Here is a 21,971-nt window from a genome sequence, read left to right as displayed (position 1 = left end):
CGGGACCTGACTTCCTCTCTCCTAAGTGGGATGTAGGCTGGCAGCGAGAACGTGAGGTCCAGGCAGCTGTGGGTTGATATTAAAGATCGGTACGTAAGGGATAGGAAGGGCTTGGGGACAGGCTGGCTGACTACGGGCCATGACCCTAAAAGCAGAGGGGTACCCAGGGGTGCTGGGAGGAGCCTCGACTGCTCCAGGCTGGTCTGGCAGGCAGGTCAGACCCAAAAGGCAGAGTGATCTTCCCATCTAGTGGTTGAGGAGGACAACGGGATGGGCCTGGCCACGACCCTGTGGGCTTAGCCACCCAAGATCCATGTTCTGGAAAAGGCATCCTTTAGAGAGAATCCACAGACCATTGGGAGGGGAACCATGAAGAAAAAGGTGGCTTCAGGCCTTGGGGTTCCTTCTCAGGCTTGAGGTTGAAGCGTGTCCTTGCAGTCAGAATATTGCTAGTGACAGAGAATTTGCCAAGAGAAGGTTGTTAACGTGGGACTCTGTGCAGCCCCTTCCATCCCCAACCCAGATTAGCCTGGCCCCGGGTGTGGTCAGCGCCCCCTTGTGGTTGGTGAAGGCTGAGCCCTGCGGAGGCTTCTGCTCAAGGACTCCTTCTACCCGATCCTTATCTTAGGCTGACACCTGGGGAAGAGCTTGATTGAGCGTGGGCTGGAGAGAGGTTGGGGCGGGAGCCCAGAGCACCCTAGCTCCAGGCTCCAGGCAGCGGCCCAGGGCCCAGAGGCGGAGAAAGCCATCCTCAGCACAGCGGACTGGCCGGGCAGCTCGTGCCTGTCTGGGAGCACCTCACGCTCACGTGGGATGCATGCTGACCAGGGCGAGAAGGCTGGGCCGCAGCAATAGTTGGCTTTTCAGAGCAACAGTTGCTGTAGCCTGTGGCCATTCACAAGTGCTCCAGTATTTGGTGGTTCCACAATACACGGGGAGAAAATGCAGAAATCAAAATGCAGGGCAACCCCGGAGGGGGGGGGGGGAGGGGGCGGGGTGGAGCTTACACTGAGGTGGGAAGGCCTCTTGGTCACTGGTGCTTAGTGTGCCCACCTAACCCAGGCTGGTCCCTGCTTCCTGGCCCTGCCTGGGGGTCCCTTGGACCCCAGCGCGGCATAGCGCTCCCCGCATGGTGCTGCATGGCGGAGGGCTGCCGGCCTGGGAGGGGGTGGGCCCATCCTTGGCACCTTCCATGGATAGGCCCAATGCAGCTGGCTTCCCCCCCCCCCCCGGGGGGGCTCTAGAAGGCAGAAACAGGGGCAGGAGGCCGGGGAGTGAGGGGGAAGCAGGTACTGTCCCAGGGGCTGTGCTCTACCTGGTAAGGTCTCGTGGGCTGCCTGCCTCCTCCACCCTGAGTGCTGGACCAATCTGTGTGGCCTAGGAGAGCAGAAAGGAGAGTCCTTTACTGTGCTTCCAGGAGCTCAGGGAGTGTGGGGCAGAGGGAGCCCTCTCTCCCTGTACCCACCCCCCAATCCCAGAGGCCTGGGTGCCAGAGTCTTTGGGAGGCGCCAAGGGGGGATGCCCCCACCCACATCCACCCAGCCCTGCTCTCGTGGAGTCAGGACAGCCGCCAAGGACTTGATTTCTCAGGATGACTCCAGGCCATAAGCCATGTGCAGAGTAGGAGAGGAGTTAGGGACTCTCCCCGGTCCCCAGGAGGGAGAGGAAGAGGCGTGCTGGGCTGGCTCACTGCATGGGAAAACCAAGCCAGCTGGAGAAGAACCTGCCTGCCTCTGCATGCGGCTGTTCTGTCTTTCCTCCTCCTCCTTAAAAACTAAGTACCAAGCGGGATGGGAGAGCCAAGAAGAGACGCTCAAGTGTTAATTGTATTCTTTACATACAGATCTTTGCAAAGAAAGCCCTGTCATTGCTAAGTATATGCCGACAGAGGCTGTGAGAGTGACTTGACCAGGCGGCTTGGCCCAGGACACTGGTGGCTATTAAGCATCTGGGTGGACCTGCAGCCCCTCCTCACCCTCGGACAGAGTAAATTCACGCCATGCAGGTTTGCCGGACGAGTCCGAGTGGCCCAGGCATTGTACTAGGACGGACGTAGCTTTTTCTACGGCCAAATGGTAACTGACCGTAGAGGATTTCTTTTCCTTCTTTTCATTTTTTGAAAATTTTATTTTACTGGGGGAGGGGGGGTGGAGGGGTTCCTTAGCATGACTTGCATGAAGTAAAATAGAAAACCCAGCAAGCCAAACCCACCCACCCCCTGCAACTGTGTGATGACCCTATACAACAACAACGAAGAAAAGAAAAACACAGAAGTCCTCTATTTTCTTTCAAAGCTCTTTACTTTTACTCTCATTGGAGCCAGACTGTAAGGGCGTTCAATAGAAACCTGTACATTTCGGGGGGGTGGGGGGGGGAGGGAGGGAAAGGGGGGACGGGAACACATTGCTTCCCTTTTTGTACTCGAGATCGAGAGAAAGGGTTCCCGAAAGGGCAGTCGGTCAGTCATCCATCGGTCATATTGACCTCACCTTCATAATCATCTCTCACGTGGAAACTGAGAACTTTGCTCCAAATAGAAGTATGGAAACTCGCACTGCCGCCTTCTTCCCTGTCTGGCATGCTTGTGACCCCGCGGACGTCGCCCGAGACCCCTGACAGCGGCTAGTCTAGGTCGATTCTCTCATCTCTTCCGGTGTGTAGATCCAGCGTGACCAACTTTCATAACAAATCATTCATAGTAAATAGCCAACATCGTACAGATTTCCCACGTGTCTCTTTAGAGCACCGGAAGATCAGGACCGCGGGAGGGGCGGCCCTCCTCTGTTACTAAGGCACAACCTGGCATTGTATGCACTTTAGTACTTCAGAGTAAAAACTGCATGCCCAATGTTATGCAAAGCAATTCTAGCATGAAATAAATTTTGTATCATGGTTCCTGTAGAGTCTAAAGCAGATTTGTTTTCCTGGAGCAATGGGAGGTTTGCAGAGACACACGTCTGCATCTCGAATAAATATAGTATTTTCCCAAAAGACACAGAGGACAGTAACTTGGCATTGGTCTGATTCTAAAAGTAGTGGCGGGGGGTGGGGGTGGGGAAGGATGATATTTTTGAAAAACACATGCTTGAGTTGAAAAAAAAAAATGCAACGTCTCGAGCTCTGGCTGCAGCTCGCAGCATTTCCTGGAAAGAGAGCAATGCTGCTTTAGCTCAACACCCTCCCTCCCTGGGCCCCGGCCCTCCCTAATAAAACGCTGACTTTCGAGATGAAGCACGGATCTGGGTTTTTATTGCCTCGGTCAGTGTTGCAATTTGGCTCTGGGCCTCTGGTCAGGCCCTAAGGAAGACGTTGCTCTCTAGACGGCGCCCTGCAGATCCTGCTGGCTGGGGAGGGAGGCTGCCCTCAGGAAGGACGGGCATGCAGGACCTGACCTGAGACAAGCGCATCCCCCAGGGGTTCACCCGCGGCAACTTCTCCGTGAGTCATGCCACATTCATGACTCCTTCAATCTGGCCATGTCACTCACTCCCACGCCCTTCCCTCCCCCCGTGCAGACCACAGTCACCTCCTCCTAGGACATTCTTGAGTCTGATGGAGCCAGAGACAGGAGTCTGACAAGTCTGGGTGCCCTACCCTGCTGGCCCAGTCTGGTGGAGCATCCTATGCATACCCCTCCCTCAGCCTGGAGGTGTCTTGGAAGAGAGTAGGGCCCTCTCCTAGGGATCTCCATTTGCTTGGGTTGTTCACTTGGTTTTGGTTGGGGATAGAGTGGGGGATAGGGTTTCAATTCTTTTCCCAGGAATTAGGGAATCCAGGAACGCTCAGGTGGAAAAGTTCCTAGCTGTCATGGTAGTCAGCCTCTGAATGGAGGCCCACAGTGGGGAGTGATCTGCCCAGGGCCACAAACAAGTGGGTGTCAGTCTCCCCTTGATTTCAGTTCCCTTGACATCTCCCAGCTTGACCCTGAGCCAATGATCACATGAGGTGGGGGGGGGGGGAGGGGGAAAGGGGGGGGCTGAAGGTGGGGCCCAGTTTTTATCTAAAAGTTTCTCATCTCCTCTCAGCATTTGCTTCAACTTCCTGGTGCCCTGTGAGGCCTGGGAACCACAAGATGGGGGTCCGTGGGGTGGTGAGTACAGTAAGGCCTCTGCCCAGGGCTCCTGCAGCCAAAGGACTGGCAGATCTACCCTGTGTATGGAACAGCCATTCATAAGCATCAGGGCAGAGAAGCCAAGCAGCCTGGGCTGCTGCAGGGCAGGTCACATGCCCTCTCCCTGGGCTCCCCCTGGAGGAAGTGCCTCTGGTGGGCTCAGGTGGGACTCAACACAAAGCCACTTGGAATGTGGGTTTTCAGGGACAAGAGCTAATGGGGAAAGGAGATCAACATACACTGAGCACCTGCTATGTGTGAGGCATCTGAGAAAAGTTGTCCAATGAGAGCCCACAATAATTCAACATGCCCATTGTGGAGGCAAGAGAATAAGGCACAGTGTAACTGGCCAGAGCCACACAGCCAATGAATGATGAAGCCACGGTTTTACACCCAGGCGGTCTGACTCCAGAGCTTGGGTTAAGCTGTCCCTTCCTGAAGCGGGAGGTAGACTTAATAGGAACACTAGAGTTGTCAGTCCCAAATCCCAGGACCCTCGGGACCTGGCCTCCTGCCCTCCTTCATGAAGTGCCATGGGTGTGACCGAGAGGCCACTTCACATGCTCCAAGCTTTCCACTCACATCTGACCACCTCACTCCCCTGCTTAGACACCCTGTGGCCCTAAGAGGGCAGTTGGCTACCTTAAATTGGCTACCAAGGCCTCCTCTCCCAGCTCCCACTTGCCTCGTGCTCCAGTCACTCGGACACTCTGAACTTGCAGCAGCTACTCATATGCACTGTAGGACCTGGTTCTCCCTCCCTCCACCCCTCACCAGCACTTCCCAATCACCGGCTAACTCCCAATTTCCACTGATCACTATGTGACCTCACTCAGAAGCAGTAGGTGTGCGGGGCCTGGGGAGGGCTTTACTCTGAGCTCCAGGCCTGGATTCACCCTTCCCAAGCACAGGCTCAAGCAGTCTTGTCCTAAAGGCCCACTGGGACCAAAGGTGGTGGGTGTGTCAAGATGGGGTACCTGCCCTCAGGAGGGGGAGTGTGTGTGGCAGGTTAGGAGGTGAACACCCCACTAACCATCATTCTCAGGCAAGACCCAAGACCTGTGAGCGCACAATAGGGTCCCGCCTCTTCATTTTCCTTTCCTCCTCTCACATGGAGGACTGTGAGGACTAATTCACTCAGTCTATCAGGAAAAAAATGTAATTTCTAACAATGAGTGGGTATTTTCTCATGTTGACTCCTGTGGCTCATTAGCTAACCAGGTGGATGATACTGACATTGCCTGTGAAATGGTTATGTCATCCACAGCACAGTCATCAAACATGTGTAAGAAATAAGAGCAGAAGATGGGTGGGGATGAGGGGGTCGTAGCTCCTACTATCTTAACCTGCCCATTCCATGGTGACCCTAAAGGCGTAGGGACAAGTTCCTCACTGACATTTGATGGGCACTTGCTCTGCAGCAGGACCCGTCCTTGGAGAAAGGGTTCCAGAATCCATCTAGCCCTGGTCCTGGCCCTTGAAGAGCTCGGGCTCTCTTAGGAAGGATGGGCTTGAACATCTACAGGTCTGAGAAGAACAACAGGATCAGAGGGCTCAGAAAATAACCTGGGAGACACTGTCAAAGCCCCTCACACCCCTCCACCCCCAGAGTGCTCAGTCACACACCAGATCCACCCCATGAACTACCGTAAAGAAAGCCTGTTGGCCACTGTTAGGAGGGGCGAGACATCGGAACTGGTGGTGATGGGACGGCCTGTGGTGCCATTCATCCTTCCATGTGGACTAACTGTGCCCTGTGCTTCCAAGAGGGTCTGACTCAGGCTCTGAGTGAGGGGCTGAGGCTCAGGCTGCTGCATCACCTGACCCTTGTTTCAGGCTGGGAAGGTGCCCCGAGACACTTTCTTGTGCCCACAGGCCTCAGAAGAGGCTTTAGGGCTCAGCCTGAGAGGACATGGGACTGGGTTTCTTCCAGCAGGTGCTGAAAGAGGTAGGGGGAACTCACACTGCCATGCTATGAGAGGGTGTGGTGGTTCCTCATGCATGGAAACCCTGTCTCGGAGGTATGGGCCTACACACCATCCCATGTGGGATGGCCCCCTGGCCTGTGTGTCAGATGCAGACCACCCAGCCTGTGGGTGTTAGCCAGTAATGGTGTGCTGGCTCCAGTATGGGCCATCAATCATGTCACCTCTGAGGACTTGGTCACCTGGGAAAGACAAGCTCAGAGTGCACAGCGATGTCCTTCCTCCCATTTCCAGAAGCGCTTGGGGCCCCACTGGCCTTACTGGTTCCAGGAGAGGGGGACAAGGACTTTGCTGGCCCGGGCAGCCTTGTTTCCAGGTACAGTACCGGGAGCAGGGCTCCGTGCATTGGTACTCAAGGCCAGCCAATGGTGTGGTAGCCTGTAGGTTCAGGCCTGGGAGGCCACAGGGTTGTCCTCATCCCCACTCTCCTGAGCTGACCCACTCTTGTCCTAGGGCTACCTCTCTCTGCCTCCCCTTGTCTAGGCCCTGAATGGGTCGCCTCCCAATCAGAACCCAGGGCCAGGAGTAAGGTCTATGGTCTTGAGACAGTAACTTCCCCTTTTTAGGCCTTTGTTTTTCCACATGAACAATAAAAATATTGGATAACATCAGTCGTTTTAAACCTTTCTCAAGGACTCCTTGTCAAGTGAAATCTTATATGAAGTCTAATTAATATATAATATAGATTAAAATAAAGCTGCTGTGAACCAGGTGGAGGGTGGGGACCCGGATCTCTGTTCACTTGGCCTTCCTTTAGCTACAGCCCACCAGGCGGCCCCTGAGTTCTCAGGAGACTCCTAGAGCTCTAATGAAGCCGTGTGAGGCCATGAGGCTAGCTAGATCATTCAGATCTTCCTGCTTTGATATCCTGGGGTGTTGTAACTTCCTAAAGCCATCGGGGCCTAGCCCTCAGGCCCAACCCTCTCCTGAGTCACGAAGGGAAGGCGGTGTGGGATGCGCACAGGCCCGGCTGGCTAGCTGGGGCCGCTGCCACAGTCCCCCAGGGAAAGCTGCTTTCTGAAACCCTCTGGCCAAAGGCTGCCAGTCACAGCAAAGAGAGGAAGTCTGTCCCCAGAGCCATCGTTGCCACCAGCACGCCCGTGGCCCAGGTCTGGCCCATCCCCATTTCACTGAGGGCCCTCTTCCTGCAGAGGTTCGGGCCTGGGGGCAGGGTCTTGATGTTGCTATCCCTGCAGACCCCCTTCCATGCTGTGGCCTGGCCCCCACCTGAAACTACACAGCTTGGCAACTGTAGCACACAGACTAGCTCCAGAGCCCCGCCTGGCTCAGATGAAGTCACCAGTCTTCTGAGAGCTTCAGAACGGTGAGTTCTAGATTCTGCCTGCCCCAGGTCTTCCCAGAAGTCTTGTCTCCCCTCCACTTACTCATCTCCACTTCCTCCCCCCACTCCAGAGCCTTCCTCCCTTGGTCCTAGTCATCAAGACAAGAACCTCTTCCTGCCCAGGTATCCAGGGTGCCTGGATATTATTGAACCAAAAGCTACACGCTCTGGGCCCTGAGGATAAATCCCAGGAGAGGCATGCGCTGCTCTAAGCATGACTAGGAATCCTCGGTCTTGCTGAAGCAAAGGCTGCTGAACCGGAACCACCATAGGGGATGGGCCTGGTTTCTGTCCCTACCAGGTAGGGAGGGCCTGGAGCTTTCCTGAGGCTTCCCATGTCCAGTGGCAAGGACCTAACCCTCATTCTCCTCTGCTGGGTGGAGAGGATGTGTGTCCCTGAGCCCAGACACCAGGCAGGCAGCCTCCCATCATTCCTCCAGTGGTCAGCCCAGCCATAGTGCCTCCTGAGCCCTCCTGGCCAAACCCACAACCCGACAGCAATTCCCCAGGAGACTCTAAGTGGGGACAGACACTTTATTAAAGGGTCACAAGCTCCCCATCTCTGCACCTGTCAGGTTGGCTTTGGGTAGATGGTCCTGGTTGTCTTTCCTTCCAGTTGCTTTGTCCGTGGCTTCCTGAGATTTGGCGTCCTCACTGGCATCTGGGGAAGGGAGGGCTGGCAGCTGGCAGAGGGCCAGGGAGTGTCCAGCCCCACAGCCCACAAGGAGTCCTGGTGACGACTGCAGAGCCTGCACAGGCTTCGGGGCTTGGACATTGGCTTCGCTGCCGTCCCCGCACATGCCGTGCTCGTTCCAGCCCCAGGAGTAGCACGCCCCGCCTGTGAGGGAGAGGAGAGGAGATGCTAGAGAAGTCGTCTGGGTTTTGAACAAGGGGCTGGAACACTCCCCTGGGCCGCAGGCTTCATCATAACCCCAGTTTACACATGAAGAAACCAACGCTCAGTGACCCCAGTGGCGTGCTCACTGTCCCTGCTCCCATCCCGCCCGTGTTTCCCACTCGCACCAACCCACACGTGATCCTGCCCCAAACCTGGCCCTGCCTCAGTGTCACTCCCCAGCAAATGACCTAAGACCTGAAAATGCTGTCTCCAAACATATCTCAAATCCTCCACGCCTCTCCATCTCCACTGCCACCCGCAAACCCAACGCCATTCTCCCTCATGGGGCTGCTCAGCATCCACTCGGATCTTCAAAGACCATCCAGGGGACCTCTGAGCCTGCAACTCAAATCCTGTGACTACTGCTCAAACCCTCCAATGACTTTCCACCTTAAAGACCTTTCCTTGGCCTTGACTATCTTGCTGGCCTCTCCTTGTACAACTCCACCCTTACCCTCTAATTACCAGAACCCTGCCTTTTTACAGTTCCTTTAATATGCCTGTGGGGCCTTCCTTTCTCTCTAAGTCCTAGCTTTACTGGGCTCCTCACCTCCTCCTCATCCTTTGGATTCCAGTTGAAGTGTTGCTCAGAGGCCAGATTCCCCAGCTGCCCAATCCGACTGCGATTCCCGTTACTGCCCTTGTACTCTGCCAGCCCAGTACGTGGAGAGATGCCATGCATAGGGACGTGTTTACTATCCCCGCCTCACTAGATTGTCTGCTCACTGCTGAATCTCTAGCACAGTGCCTGGTACACAGCTGGTACCCAATAAGGGTTTGTTGACTAGATAAGAGATTGAATGAACTAGGAGCCACACTGCAAGAAAGCATCTGAGCCGGCGCGCAAGCACAGGCCTCTCCGACAGCCCGTCAGCTCCCACCCACCGCAGCACCACCTCCTAGGGTCTGGACACATTCCTAGGCCTAAACTCACATTTTTCTGCAGTTGTTTAACATTTTTTCTTGATATAAAAGTAATACATCTTCATGGAAAAATGGAAAATATGGATGAGTGTAAAGAAAAGCAGGCTTCTAGAATTTTGCCCACTACTACAAATATTTTAGACAGCTCTTTCAAACTTTCATATATGAAATTTGTAAATATTTGTGTATATTTTGTCCTGGTTTTACCCCTTAACATTTTTCCATGGAATTCAAATTATTCAAAAAGTAAATTAAAAATAATTTGTTTGAAATTTTAAAATAGCTCAATATGCAAAAAGGTACAAAAAATAATTAACAAAAAAACACAATATCCCCATCAGATTTAGAACATTAGTAAACATTTTGCCATATTTGCTTCAACCCTTCCTTTAAAAAAGAAGTATCAATCAAGCTGGTATGCAATATTTGCATGTTTCTTTAATATTTTTCTACATATATATTCTTAAATACTATGTAATATTTTTAGTTTGTTTATAGGATAATGCAAATACATATCATTTTTATGACTCACTCTTTACACAGCATTGTTTTTAACATTTATCTGAGCTGATAGTTATGGATCTGGTTCATTTATTTTAACTTATATAGTGTCCAGTTAGGTATAAATCACATTTTGCTTATTGATTTCCCTTTCCTTATAAATTTTTAATTATTTAATGATAATCATTGTTGCTATTTTATCAGACAATATCATATACTGGAGGCCCGGTACATGGGATTCATGCACTGGTGGGGGGTGTGACCTCCAGGGATCGACCGCTGTGGGAGCACAGCTCATCCAAGTCAGCTGAGCGGCTGTGGACCCATCCTCTGAGCTGCTGCTCCCTGGTCCAGCATCTTCCGTGGAGTCAGAGCACTCGCCTCTCCAGGCGACACAGTCGGGCTGAGCCCAGAGACAATAGCATTGAGAGGCGGCAGAGTAGGCCTTAGTCCAGCCTCCCAGCCTCCGGGGTCAGCTCTGAGAGCCCAGCAGCGGTGCTGCGTGACCTGCAGGCTTCTGGAGGAAGATGTCTGCAGGGAGCAAGGAGGAGGAGCCTGGGGCGACGAGGCAAGATCGCAGTCCAGGTTCCTGCCCATCAGCCCGGGGTTCCACAGTGGGAGCAGCCACTCATCCCGGTCAGCCAAGCGGTGCTCCCACTGTGGTAGCACACTGACCACCAGGGGGCAGCTCCTGCGTTTAGCATCTGCCCCCTGGTGGTCAGTGAGTGTCATAGCGACTGGTCGACTGGTCATTCTACCATTCAGTCACTGGGCTTTTATTATATAGGATAATATTATATAGGATATTATTATAGTACAACAATAATACTAATATTGTTACTATTATAAACAGCACTGCAATGAACATCCTTGAACATGTCTCCGTGCACAAATTGGTGTTTGTGCAGAGCTGATCCCTAGAAGTGAGTGTGGTAGGATCACATCTAATTTAACTAGCTCTCCACAGAGGCTGCAGTCATGTACAGTCCCATCAGCAATGGATATGAACTTGTTTCCCTCTATCTTTGCCTTTAGACTCTTGCTATTCTGGTAAGTATATTTAATTCATGTGCATTTCCCTGACGACCAGTGAGATGCATATCACTTTATGTTCATTAGCCCTATGTTGCCTTTTCTAGGATTGCTTATATCCATTCTTTGCCTGTTTTGACCTTTGACTGTTTGCCTTTTTCTTATTGATTTGTAAGTTTTCTTTTATTTTTATAATTATTTGTTGTTAAATGTATTTCAGAAGTTGTGTGGTGTAGCTCTTTGTTTATGGTGTCTTTTTTTGCACAGATTTATTTAAAATTACTGCCTAGCCCTAGCTGGTTTGGCTCAGTGGATAGAGCATCAGCCTGCGGGCTGAAGGGCCCCAGGTTTGATTCCAGTTGAGGGCACATGCCCAGGTTGTGGGCTTGATCCCCAGTAGGGGGCATGCAAGAGGCAGCCAATCAATGATTCTCTCTCATCATTGATGTTTCTATCTCTCTCTCTCCCTCTCCTTTCCTCTCTGAATTCAATAAAAAAATATTTTAAAAAAATAAAAATAAATAAGATGACTGCCTAATTGTTCATTTTGGAGATTAAACAATTTCCTTAACCTATATTCTATTGTCAGATAAGTAGGTTGTTCCTAATTTTCCATTATTCTGTATAACATTTTTATGCATGAATCTTTGTCTATCTCTCTAATTATTTTCTCAAATTAGACTCTTACAATGGGAATTCCTGGCCAGAGGGCATGGGCATTTTCAGGATTCCTGAGTCCTGTTCTGAGAACCACTAGATGACGTTTCAGAAAGGCCACCTGCTATACTTGTAGCAAGCTGGGGGAATCTGTTTCACTCCACACTGCCAGTATTTATGAGTTATTCCAGTGTTTAAGAATCTTTCCTAATTTGAAAAGAACAATGGTATCTCATTCTTTTAACTTGTATATTTTATTACCATTGAAATTGAAAATTAATTCTTATGTTTTCTCAGGTATTTGTATTTTCTCTTTTGTGTATTGTCTGCCTGGCATCTTTTTCCTGTTTAGTATAGGAAAGTTTAAGTGCTGAGACCTCAGAGTCAGATGGCCTGGGTTCAAATCCCAACTCTTCCATTTATTAGCTGAGCATCCCTGGGCAAGTTATTTAGCTTCTCTATGCCTCAGTTCCCTAATCTGTTAAATGGGGATAATGATAGTACCTTTATCATAAAGTTGTTCACAAGGACTAAATGAGTATGTGTACAACAGAATGGTCCCTGGCACATGGTACCATATAAATATTTGCTATTGTTGCTGTCATTGATTAAGAGTCTTGTTGTTTTAAGTATTTTTTAAGAATATTAATTTATTCTCTGTCATATCTGGCATAAATATTTTTTTCTCAGTTTGACTTAAAATTTTGTTTTGGGCTTTGATATAAAACATAAGTTTTATGGTTCTAAGTATTAAAATTTATTGATCTTTTGTAATTTCTTCCATTGTTTGTAGGAATTGAAAGCCTGTCTGTATCTAGATCAGAAAAATATCCTTTTTGATGTTTCAATGATTTCAATTTTGTACTCTTTTTAAAAAACTGATTTCAGAGAGAGGAAGGGAAAGGGAGAGAGAGAAACATCAATGATAAGAGAGAACCAGAGAATCATCGATTGGCTGCCTCCTACAAGTCCCACACTGGGGATCAAGCCTGTAACCCGGGCATGTGCTCTGACCAACAATCGAACCGTGACCTCCTGGTTAATAGGTTAATGCTCAACCACTGGACAACACTGGCCAGGCTCAATTTTGTACTCTTTACATCTCACTTATTATCCACTAAAACCCTGTTTTACAGACCACTCTTTCAACAGAGGGAGGCAGACAGGCCCAGGGTTCCCCTTCCCCCTACCGTTTCCTCAATGGGAAGGCAACACTTGGCCAAAAGCTTGGGTCTGGGGAACACAGATGCCTGCCTGCTGGGCCCCCAAGTGAGAGGTGCACACAGAGAGGATGCACCCCAGGCTGCAGCTCCTGCGGTGAAGCGGGATGTCAAGCCAGGCTGAGATGAGTCGCGAGGTGCGAGTACAAGAGGCTTGGTACCTTCAGACCAAGCCCGGCACCTGGTGTGGGCCTGGTGCCCAGCCCTGGTGAGTGGCACCAGCTGACGGTCAGCGGGAATGGGGGCAGGAGGAAGGCAGAGCTGACCTACCAGCAGGACTGGGCACAATGGGCAGCTGGCAGGTCCCTTTCCTCCTGCCAAAGGAAACACGCTCTGAGGAAGCCACGCTCCGGGCCGGGGTAGCCGAGGCCTTGGGCCAGGGCTTTCATGCCCACTGGGTCTCGAGGCCTGGCAGAACCCCAGGAATATCTGCCCCTAACACTTCCGAAGAAGCTCACTTGAGGTTAGGTACTTTATAGTCTCTATCTGCTTTAATTCCAACAGCTCTATGAGGCAGCCGTGTTTTATAGGTTGTTCTCATTACAGAGACGAGGAATCGGAGGCCTAGGACCACTGAGGCAGCATGGCCACGGAATCTGTACTGAACTTTGCGTGTTCCATATCAGGGCTTCCAAAATAGCCTATAAAGCCAGACAACCGATATTTCAGGTCTGAGGGGCTCATTTTTTTCCTGCCGCATCTTCTTCTTCATTATCATAACCCTTTAAAAAGGATTCTAAGCTCACAAGGCCATATGACACAGGCCATGGGACAGATCTGGCCCAGTGGCTCCTACTCCGCTGGCCCCTGGTATATGTGTGATATATTTACCTCGGGCTGTGCTTGCCATCCTAGGTCCCACATCCACACACAACTGTGTGATACTGGTACTGAGGTCCCCACTAGCCTCAGAAGGTTGCCGGGAGGACTGCATGAGAGCTGGTTATATATATAAATAAAATGCCCCAGCACAGCGCCTGACACATAAGTGACAGCTCACGCCCACATAAGAGGCAGGCCACATGGGGAGAGAAGAAAAAGGCAGAGAGGAGAGGGAGGGGCACCGCCAGAGGGGAAGGCCTGGGGTGGAATGACAAGCGTTATGAAGGTTGTGAACACCTTAAACAAACTTTGGAAAGTGAGAGACTGGCTGCCCCTTACCAGGACTCACAGCAGGACACCTTTCAAGACTGAGCTCCTCCAGCATTTTAGCAGAGGCTCCTGCCCCCACACCTCTTAGGGCCACCTTTAGGGGCGCAGTGAAGACAGGGAGGGCCTCTGGACTCAGCATGATGCTACCATGTGGGCTGTTCTTATGTAGAAGGGGTGGAAGGAGAATGTCTCGCGGTCAACTTCCCTGAAGCTAACTGGAATGCAGAGTGCCCAGTGTTTGAAACAACTGTGGCCAAAGCTGAGGAAGCAGATTCCCGCTTTTACAGAGGGCCCTCTGCACTGTGCCCGGCATGTGCCAGGTCCTCGAGGACACTGACATCCCACCTGACTGACCCAGATCTGCGTTACCGGCCCCTGAGCCTTGGGTGGAGGAGAGCCTGTAATCACAGAGGGATTTCCTAGCCTCTCAGAGTTCAGGCCTCCTGCTCATGGGGCTCAACAGATTTGGCCTGACCAGGATGTGACAAGTGACGGAGCTCATGGCCCACCACACTTGCGTCAGCCTCAGAGCACTGCAGGCAGCGGAACCTTGGCCCTGGCAGGGTCCCTGGCACAGGATAGATACAATACCCAAATCTGTTCAGGCCTTGTGGCACCTGCCCGAGCTTCTTGGCAACCTGGGTCCTCACAGGGCCTTATGGTGCTGGGACTACAGCCCAACGACAGGGAAGGGCCTTGCCAAGGAGGGCAAACACCTGCGCATATGTGGTAGAGCTTCCTGGTGGTCTCTGAACCACAGAATGAAAACTTCCCAACTGCCCTTGTAGCTGGTTGGTTCTGTCATGGCTAGTGCAAGCTGGAAGGTTCTGCAACAGCTTATGGTAACCTGCCTGCAAAGGCAGATGGCATGTCCCCATCCCTTCTTCTCTGTCCCTTCCTTCCTCTTGTCACTGGGACTATAGATGTGATAGCTGGAGCTCTAGCTGCCAGCTCACACGATGACGAGGGCTTCAACCTAGGAAGGGTGCTTCTCAGGTTCATACAAATGTAACCTTGATTCCCACAACAACTCTATGAGGTGTTATTAACTCCACTTTACAGAGGAGGTAGCTGGGCTCAGAGAGGTGAAATAACTGTGGTCCTATGACCAGTCTAGCCAGGACTAGAATCCAGGTTTCCCAAGTTTCAGGTTCCTCCGCTAGTTCAAACCATGTGAAAGTGGTAATATAATCAACAAACACTTAGTGTGTACCAGGCCCTGTGATAAGCATTTTTAAGTATTTATTCACTGAATCCCCAACAAAAGCCTATGAGGTACAATCTAACATTACCCCCATTTTCCAGAGAGGTGGCGAGAACTGTGCAAGGTAACATGGCCAACAAGAAGCAGAGCTGGTCTCAAACCCAGGCAGCCTGCCTCCAGGACTCTTCTAGCACACGGTCCCTCTAGCAGAAACTCTGCCTCCCAGGCAATGGAGAAAAGGTACAGAGTCACGGCGCACCTGTGTGGGGACCAGCTCAGCAATGGAGGGCAGAGCCCTAGCTGGCGAGAGAAGTGCTCTGGGGAGCAGCAGAAGCCCGCCGAGGCTGTGAGCGCTGCGGCCAAGGCTGAGGAAGCTGAGGAAGCCAAAGAAGGCCTCCTGCACCTGGTGGAGTGGGACAGGAGGGGGGAGGGAGGGGGAAGATTTGGGGGTGGAAAAGTCAGGCAGCTAATGGTTCACCTTGTCTCCTGTCAAAGACCTCACAAAGACCTAGAGCTTTTCTGTGGAGAGAGAGGAGGGGTGAAGCTGGAGCACGGAGAGGAAGGCTCTGGACTCAGGAAGCTGGTATATGTCACTGTGGACACAGCTGATCTCAGAGCCTGGCCACTTTGGGAAAAACTTCTGAGTGTGCAGCCACCTACGCTCAAGGGGATGCCACCCTTTTGGCAGTAATTGGTAGGTCAGTCCCTAGGGTTCTGCTGTGAGCAAGAAGCCCAGAATCCAGGCCTCCGAGGTGCTCGGTCTGGGTGGCAGCTTCAGGAGAGAAAGAGGTCCAGGCCCTTCCTCTCTCGCCTGGACAACAGACAGCCACTCTGCGTTGTGGGTGGAGGCAGCTGGCCCGGGCGAGGGCAGTTGGGCTGACACAGCATAGTCTAGGTCCGTGGTTGGCAAACTGTGGCTCGCGAGCCACATGCGGCTCTTTGGCCCCTTGAGTGTGGCTCTTCCTAAGCCTTAGGAGAACCCTAATTAAGTTAATAACAATGTACCTACCTATATAGTTTAAGTTTAAAAAATTTGGCTCTCAAAAGAAATTTCAATCGTTGTACTATTGATATTTGGCTCTGTTGACTAATGAGTTTGCCAACCACTGGTCTAGGTCATCCCCTGGACAATTAATTCCCTGTCTCCCTACCATCGATGAGACCCAAATCACAGTGGAATGTGGCTGCTTCTCACCAGTTGAGTCACCTCCTGCAGAGGGCTTCCTAACTGGTCTCTCTCTGCTGCTGCCATTGCCTCCATGGTCTATTCTCCACACAGAGCCTGAGCGATCCTGTAAAACCCAAGTCAGACGCGGCACTGCTCTGCTCAGAATCTTCTTCCTCAGATAAACAACAGCTGGTCCGTCTCCAGCTTCCTCCCTGACCTCATGTCCTATCATGTTCCACCTTGTTGACATCACCATAGCTACACTGACTTCCTGCTCAAACAGTACTCACCTCAGGACCTTCGCACTTGCTGTTCCTGCTATCTGGAATGCTCTTGCCCTTAATAGCCACAGGTTCACTCCCTCATGTTGTTCAGCTACTTGTTCAAATGTCATGCTATCTGAGAGGTCTTTTCTGATAACATCATATAAAACAGGAATCCACACCCCTCCCCATCTCTATCTCCTCACCTGCTTTATTTCTTTATATTTTTAAAAACTATTTGTTTATTATATCTCTCTCCCGACCAGAACACAGCACTTTGAGAGCAGGGACTCTGCTTCATTTGCTGCTGTATCCCAGCACCTGAAACAGTGCTTGGCATTTATTAGTGCTTAATAAATACCTGTTGTGCAAATGAACAAACGAGTGAATGAACAAATGAATAAGTGGCTAGCAAGAGAATGAAGCTGCCTTATTCTCTCAAGAGGGCTAAACGAGTGCCCATGGGTGTAGGGTGTGGCTGCCAAGGGAAGGCTGATTTCCCCTCACCGTCAGGAAGGACCTGCCCTGCCCCTGGAGGTTCTGTGTCCCCAGTTGGCAGGGGCATTGCTGCAGTGGGCAGAGTCTGGGGTGAGAAACAAAAGTCCTTCTGATCCTGGGAATCTGTGTGGTGTGTGGGTGGGTGTGAATGTGTGAGAAGGAAGGTAGAGGCCAAGGAGCCAAGTAGGAGAGCACACACCCCGGTCCACAGGTGGCTCCCGCAGACCCACTAGAGGAGTGCCCTTGGTTCAGATGGTAAATAGGAACACCTTAATTTCTCGGTTTGCCCTCACAGTTCTCATGCTGAGGCTGTAAGGCAGGGACTGCTCTAGAACCTATGTTAGAACCCCGTAGCTCAGAAAGTTGCTCAGTCCTCTTCATCAATCTCTATCCCTTTACATAAGAGGAGACTGCGGCCCGGGTGGCAGTGTGTACGGTCCGCCTCTACACACCGTCTCACCGCTCTCCACCCCCCTCTGCATTACTGCAGGCTCTGCCGTTTTGATGGTTAGAGCAGCCCAGGGAGGAGGGTATTAGGATCAACACTGTATGGAAGAGAAAACTGAGTCTGGGAGAGGTTCAGAAACAGCCCAGCTGGGAGAGGCAGAGGCCAGGGCTCCGCACCCTCAGGCCCCCCCGCCCCCCCACTCCCCCAGGAGTAGGAGTGCTGTGGCGGCTGCGGGTACATTTCCTCAGTCACCTGCAGGGAGAGCGTGCTGTGGCACGTAGGCTCCACTGGGTGACTATTCTTAGATCGAGGGAGCTAAGGATGATGGATTTAGAACTTACGAGGTGGAAACATGTTGGCCTGTTTTATAAACAACCGAAATCCTCCCCACAGACTCCCTTTCTGAATTCTGCGTTCTCCATTAGCACTGCTGGCTTGCTGGGCTGCTGGGCTGCACTGGGAGAGGGACAGAAAGGCCACTAGCCCTTTCGAGGGCCTGCTATGACCTCCTGTGGTGCTAAGGACTTTTGCATGGCCCACCCGTTTAAGAGCAGCCCTGGGTATTGATCACACTCTAGGAGGAAGAAACCGAGGCTGGGGAGGGCCAGAAATGAGCACTTCCTGGGCAGAGGGTCCAGGGCTGGCCTGTGAGGCACAAGCCTGACGTGGAGTCTGGGGCTGCCAGCAGAGGTCTGGCCCTAGGGATGGAGCAGCAAGGGCACTGCATGGCACCTTTGGAGTTCATTCCCGTTAAGTGTTTGCAGATAGCAATCCCATCCTCTAAGATTTCCTCACTCCAGGTGACATTATCCTCCCTCTGAATGGCCCGCTGGCCTATCCCCATGACCAGTCAGGGCCCCTCCTCTCAGTAGGTAGCAGGCCGTCATCATCCCCTCTGTTAGGGTGATCCTCAGAGCTGACCGAGCCCATCCCGACACACACCTTGTCCCAAAGGCTGCCTCTGCCATTTAGCCTGAGGTCACTTAGCTGATTTGAAGTCCAAGCCCACTGACTCTCGCTGAACCCACAGCCACGGACACTCCTACACTGCTTCCGTGTGAGCCGCTGCACTATGTCTCCCATGGCCTGGCCCGTATGTGGTGTCTGGAACCCGGAAGGAATGTTCAGTGGTCTCCATTAAATGTCATCTTATTAAGTGAACACAGAAACCTCCGAGGGGCACCAGCAGAGGGGTAGGGAGAGAAGTGGCTCCAGGGCCAAGAGTGACTGGCCTGCTGCCATTGCTGGAGCCTGGTCACTGTCCTCCCCAGGCCTGTTGGGAATCACCAGTGTGGAGAGGAGGCTGGGAATGAGAGCAATAGTGCGGGTAGGAATAAGCCGGTCTGTCCTGGAACCCAGCCGGGGGGGTCCAGATGAATCCACATGCAGATGAGAAGAGTAGGGTTCGAGAGCTCACTGAGAAGCCACTGATGACACAAACCTGAGAAGGAATTCTCCCTGGGGTCTCCAGTCACTTAACCAACACCTACGGAGTGTCTACTCTGTGGTGGTGCACCCAATTCAGTTCCATCTACTCGGTATCCTCCCCTCTAGCCACACCAATCTCTTTGCTCTCCCTCCAACTGGCCAGTCATGCTTCTGGCTTCGGCCTTTGTTCTGCATGCTTCTGGCTTCGGCCTTTGTTCTGGCTGTTACTTCTGCCTGGAACCCTCCTCCCCAGGTATCCACATGGCTCCCCCTCTCTTTCCATTTGGGTCTTAGTTCAATGTCATGTTCTCAGAGAGCCTTCTCTGATCACTCAACCCCACCCTCCTCTCCCACCACACTGCTTTATTTTCCTTCCTAGCATGTTACCACCACCCCCCCCCCATCATATGCTTATTTGTCTGTCTCCCCACTAGAACAAACAGCTACGTGAGAACAATTTCATTTTGTTCAACAACTGCTGTATCCTGGCACTTAGAACAGTTGGAGGTACATAAAAGGAGCTCAATACATGTTTGTTTTAGGGATGAACCTGTGTCATTAGCCCCCAGAGGAGCTTAGTCCCCTGAGAGGAAGCCAAGTTAAGGAGCAGGGCGGGCTGTCCACAGGGTCACCGATCGAAAAGAACTGTGTGTGGAGGGGTAGTTGGGGCAGCCCGTGTTGAAGGGACTTGAAGTTCATAGACAACCTGCAGCCCCAGCTGGGGGAAGGCAGACATTCGAGCTAAAGACTGGAGAGATTCCACTCCAGCTCTGGGACCAATGCTGTCATGGTAGGCCTGGCCAGGAGGAGTGTGGGAACACTAGCTCAGCACGTGGTCTTGGGTGAGTCACCACCTCTCCCAGGGCCTTCCTTTCTGCACCTAGAAGCTGAAGGCACCAGCTTTGCTGATCTCCAAGGGCCTTTCCAGCTCTGATGGTTCATGTTTCAGGACAACGGAGAGTACTTTCCAACACACTCGGGCTGCCATTCCATAGCCCACCTGAACCTGCTGGGCTGCAGCCTTGCTGAGCTCAAGATGGCTCACAGAGACAATGCCCTGTTCCCAGACACTGGAGTTTCAGACTTTCCAAAGCCCCTCAACAAACCCGAGGTGGGAAGATCAGGGAGCAAGATGTCTAGAAGAGAGGCACTCACCTAAGACCTGTACCCTGGTAAGTGATGGGGTTGTGACCCATATCAAGGCATTGTGACTCCAAGCCCTGTGCTCCTCACCTCACTGGGATCATATCCTAGGAGGAACCACAGACCCAAAGAGCCTTCCTTCAGTGGAGAGACCATCAGAGTTGGAGTCACAGGCTGGGCCCACACCCCAACTCTCACTCTTCCTGCGAGTGCCTTCAGGCTAGACCCCTGGTGTGAGTCTCAGTGTCTTCATCCACAACGTGGGCTATTGCTCCTGAAAACCCCAGTGCTATGTGCGAGTCAATGGAAACCTTTCACATATTAGAAACTACATATTAATTAGCAGGAATCCCATACATTGTGCCCACAGGCCAGGAGGAATCTACTCCATCTGTCTTTCAAGAAACCCACACCCCTGGGAAGTACAAGTCCTGGGCCACAGGCAGCTGGTTAGGGGACCCAAACGGGCAAGTCACTTCACTGTGCAAGCTGAGCTACACACGCCAGACTGGGCCTGGCCTGGCTCCAGTGCTATGGAGACCAAATGGCACCAAAGCTTTATTCCAAATACTCATTTCGTTAACAAATATCCTTCTAATATCAATTCCAGATAAAGTACTATTTAGGTTCCTCATGTGTACAAGGAAAGAGGAGGATGGAGGAGCAAGGATGAATAAGACAGTGCCCATTTTTAAGGAATTACCAATCTCTTCATAGCTAACATTTCTTAAGCACTTACTACCCACCAGGAACTGTCCTGCATTACTTCCATATCTCATCTCACACCCATAACACCCCAATAGCATAGGAATGTTCAAGATCTCTATTGCACCCCTGAAGAACTTGAGGCACAGGCCCACTTGAAAACAAAATGGTGGCACCAGGACTCGAACCAAGGTCTGTCTGTCTCCAGATCCCAAGTTCTTAACCACTATGTTCTATGGCCTCTGTGTCGCTAGTGGCCTTAGGCAAGCATTTTCTTCTTGGGTCTCCATTCCACTATGAAATGTAGGGGTTCAATGATTCCAGTGGGTACCAGAGATGTTACAAACAACTGTGAGCCAAAACAGAAAGCAAGAAATGCCCACCTCAAGTGGGTGCCGAGTAGGAGGAGTGGTGGTTAGTTCCCACACCTCAGGAGGGGAAGGCATGGACAGCATCTGGGTGGCAGAAGGCCAAGGGCTGGTTTTAGCCACACGTGGCTCAAACATGCAAATTTCAGAGAAACATGGCTGACACCTGCCCACCTCTACCAATGTCTTTTCTCCCACCAAACGCACTGCCCCCCATCTACACACTCACCTACCTCCCCAGATGGGCCTTTCCTCATCCTGCTCCCCCTACCCTTCTTCATCTCCTCTTCCTCTTCTCCTTCAGGAAGTTATTCTGACCCTGTGGTTCTCTCCAACAGACAGGACAGCTTTAAGAGCCACTTAAACACCATTTCATCAAGAAGCCGTCATATCAATAGGAAGCATTTTCCTTTAAGATCCTGGTCCTTGGTGCATAGCTCCCTGTCTTTACAATTTGCTCTGTCTCTAATGGAGAAGGAGCAGTGGCCCTTCTCCATCTGAATTTTTCACAGCAGCAGATGCCAGTAAGGTTGCCTGGAGAGCCTGGAATTGCCATGTTGCCATGGTAACGGCAGACCAAGGTTTGGATGCTTTATCCCTGATGAGCTGCCCTGGCAGTGCCATGCCAGGCTGCTGGTGGAATCTTCCCTGGTGAACCAAAAAAAATCCATTAATGGACAAGAAACTGCTCCATGGTGCCGAGGTTTAGCTCCTGCAAACACACTTGTGGGCCACTCACTCAGCCCCTTGGCTGATAAGGAGGCCAGGCCTGGCTCTCTGCACTGTGGCTCACTCGGGGGGTAACATGGTTTTAAATGGCTTGCCAACAAAGCAGGCCCTCCCCCACTCCAGCTCCCAAATTACCACTTTTCTTGTTTGATGCCGCCAACCAGGGATCTGCCGGCGTGGACCCTGGCAATTAGC

General features: G+C 51.7%; 2 protein-coding genes across 7 annotated transcripts in view; one reads left to right on the top strand and one right to left on the bottom strand.

Moving 5' to 3' along the window:
* Positions 1-3,229, top strand: part of KCNC1 (potassium voltage-gated channel subfamily C member 1) — a 41,819-nt gene extending 38,590 nt beyond the window's left edge. For both annotated transcript variants that reach the window (XM_081099593.1, XM_081099592.1), the window contains one exon: positions 1,844-3,229. In XM_081099593.1, coding sequence (XP_080955719.1) covers positions 1,844-1,908 — 65 coding nt within the window. In that variant the 3' untranslated portion in view covers positions 1,909-3,229. The remainder of the gene's footprint in view (positions 1-1,843) is intronic.
* A 4,727-nt stretch (positions 3,230-7,956) lies between these two features.
* Positions 7,957-21,971, bottom strand: part of SERGEF (secretion regulating guanine nucleotide exchange factor) — a 195,231-nt gene continuing 181,216 nt past the window's right edge. For 4 of the 5 annotated variants that reach the window (XM_081099595.1, XM_081099597.1, XM_081099594.1 and 1 more), the window contains one exon: positions 7,958-8,276. In XM_081099595.1, the coding sequence (XP_080955721.1) occupies positions 7,984-8,276 (293 nt within the window). In that variant the 3' untranslated portion in view covers positions 7,958-7,983. Of the gene's footprint in view, positions 8,277-21,971 lie in introns of all 5 variants that reach the window. The other variant, XM_081099598.1, reaches the window with a different exon arrangement.

The sequence above is a fragment of the Myotis nattereri genome (genome assembly GCF_964212035.1).
Source record: "Myotis nattereri genome assembly, chromosome: 9".
Lineage (NCBI taxonomy): Eukaryota > Metazoa > Chordata > Mammalia > Chiroptera > Vespertilionidae > Myotis > Myotis nattereri.
The sequence above is the reverse complement of the archived record's forward strand: the minus strand, read 5'-3'. Positions and strand labels throughout refer to the sequence as shown.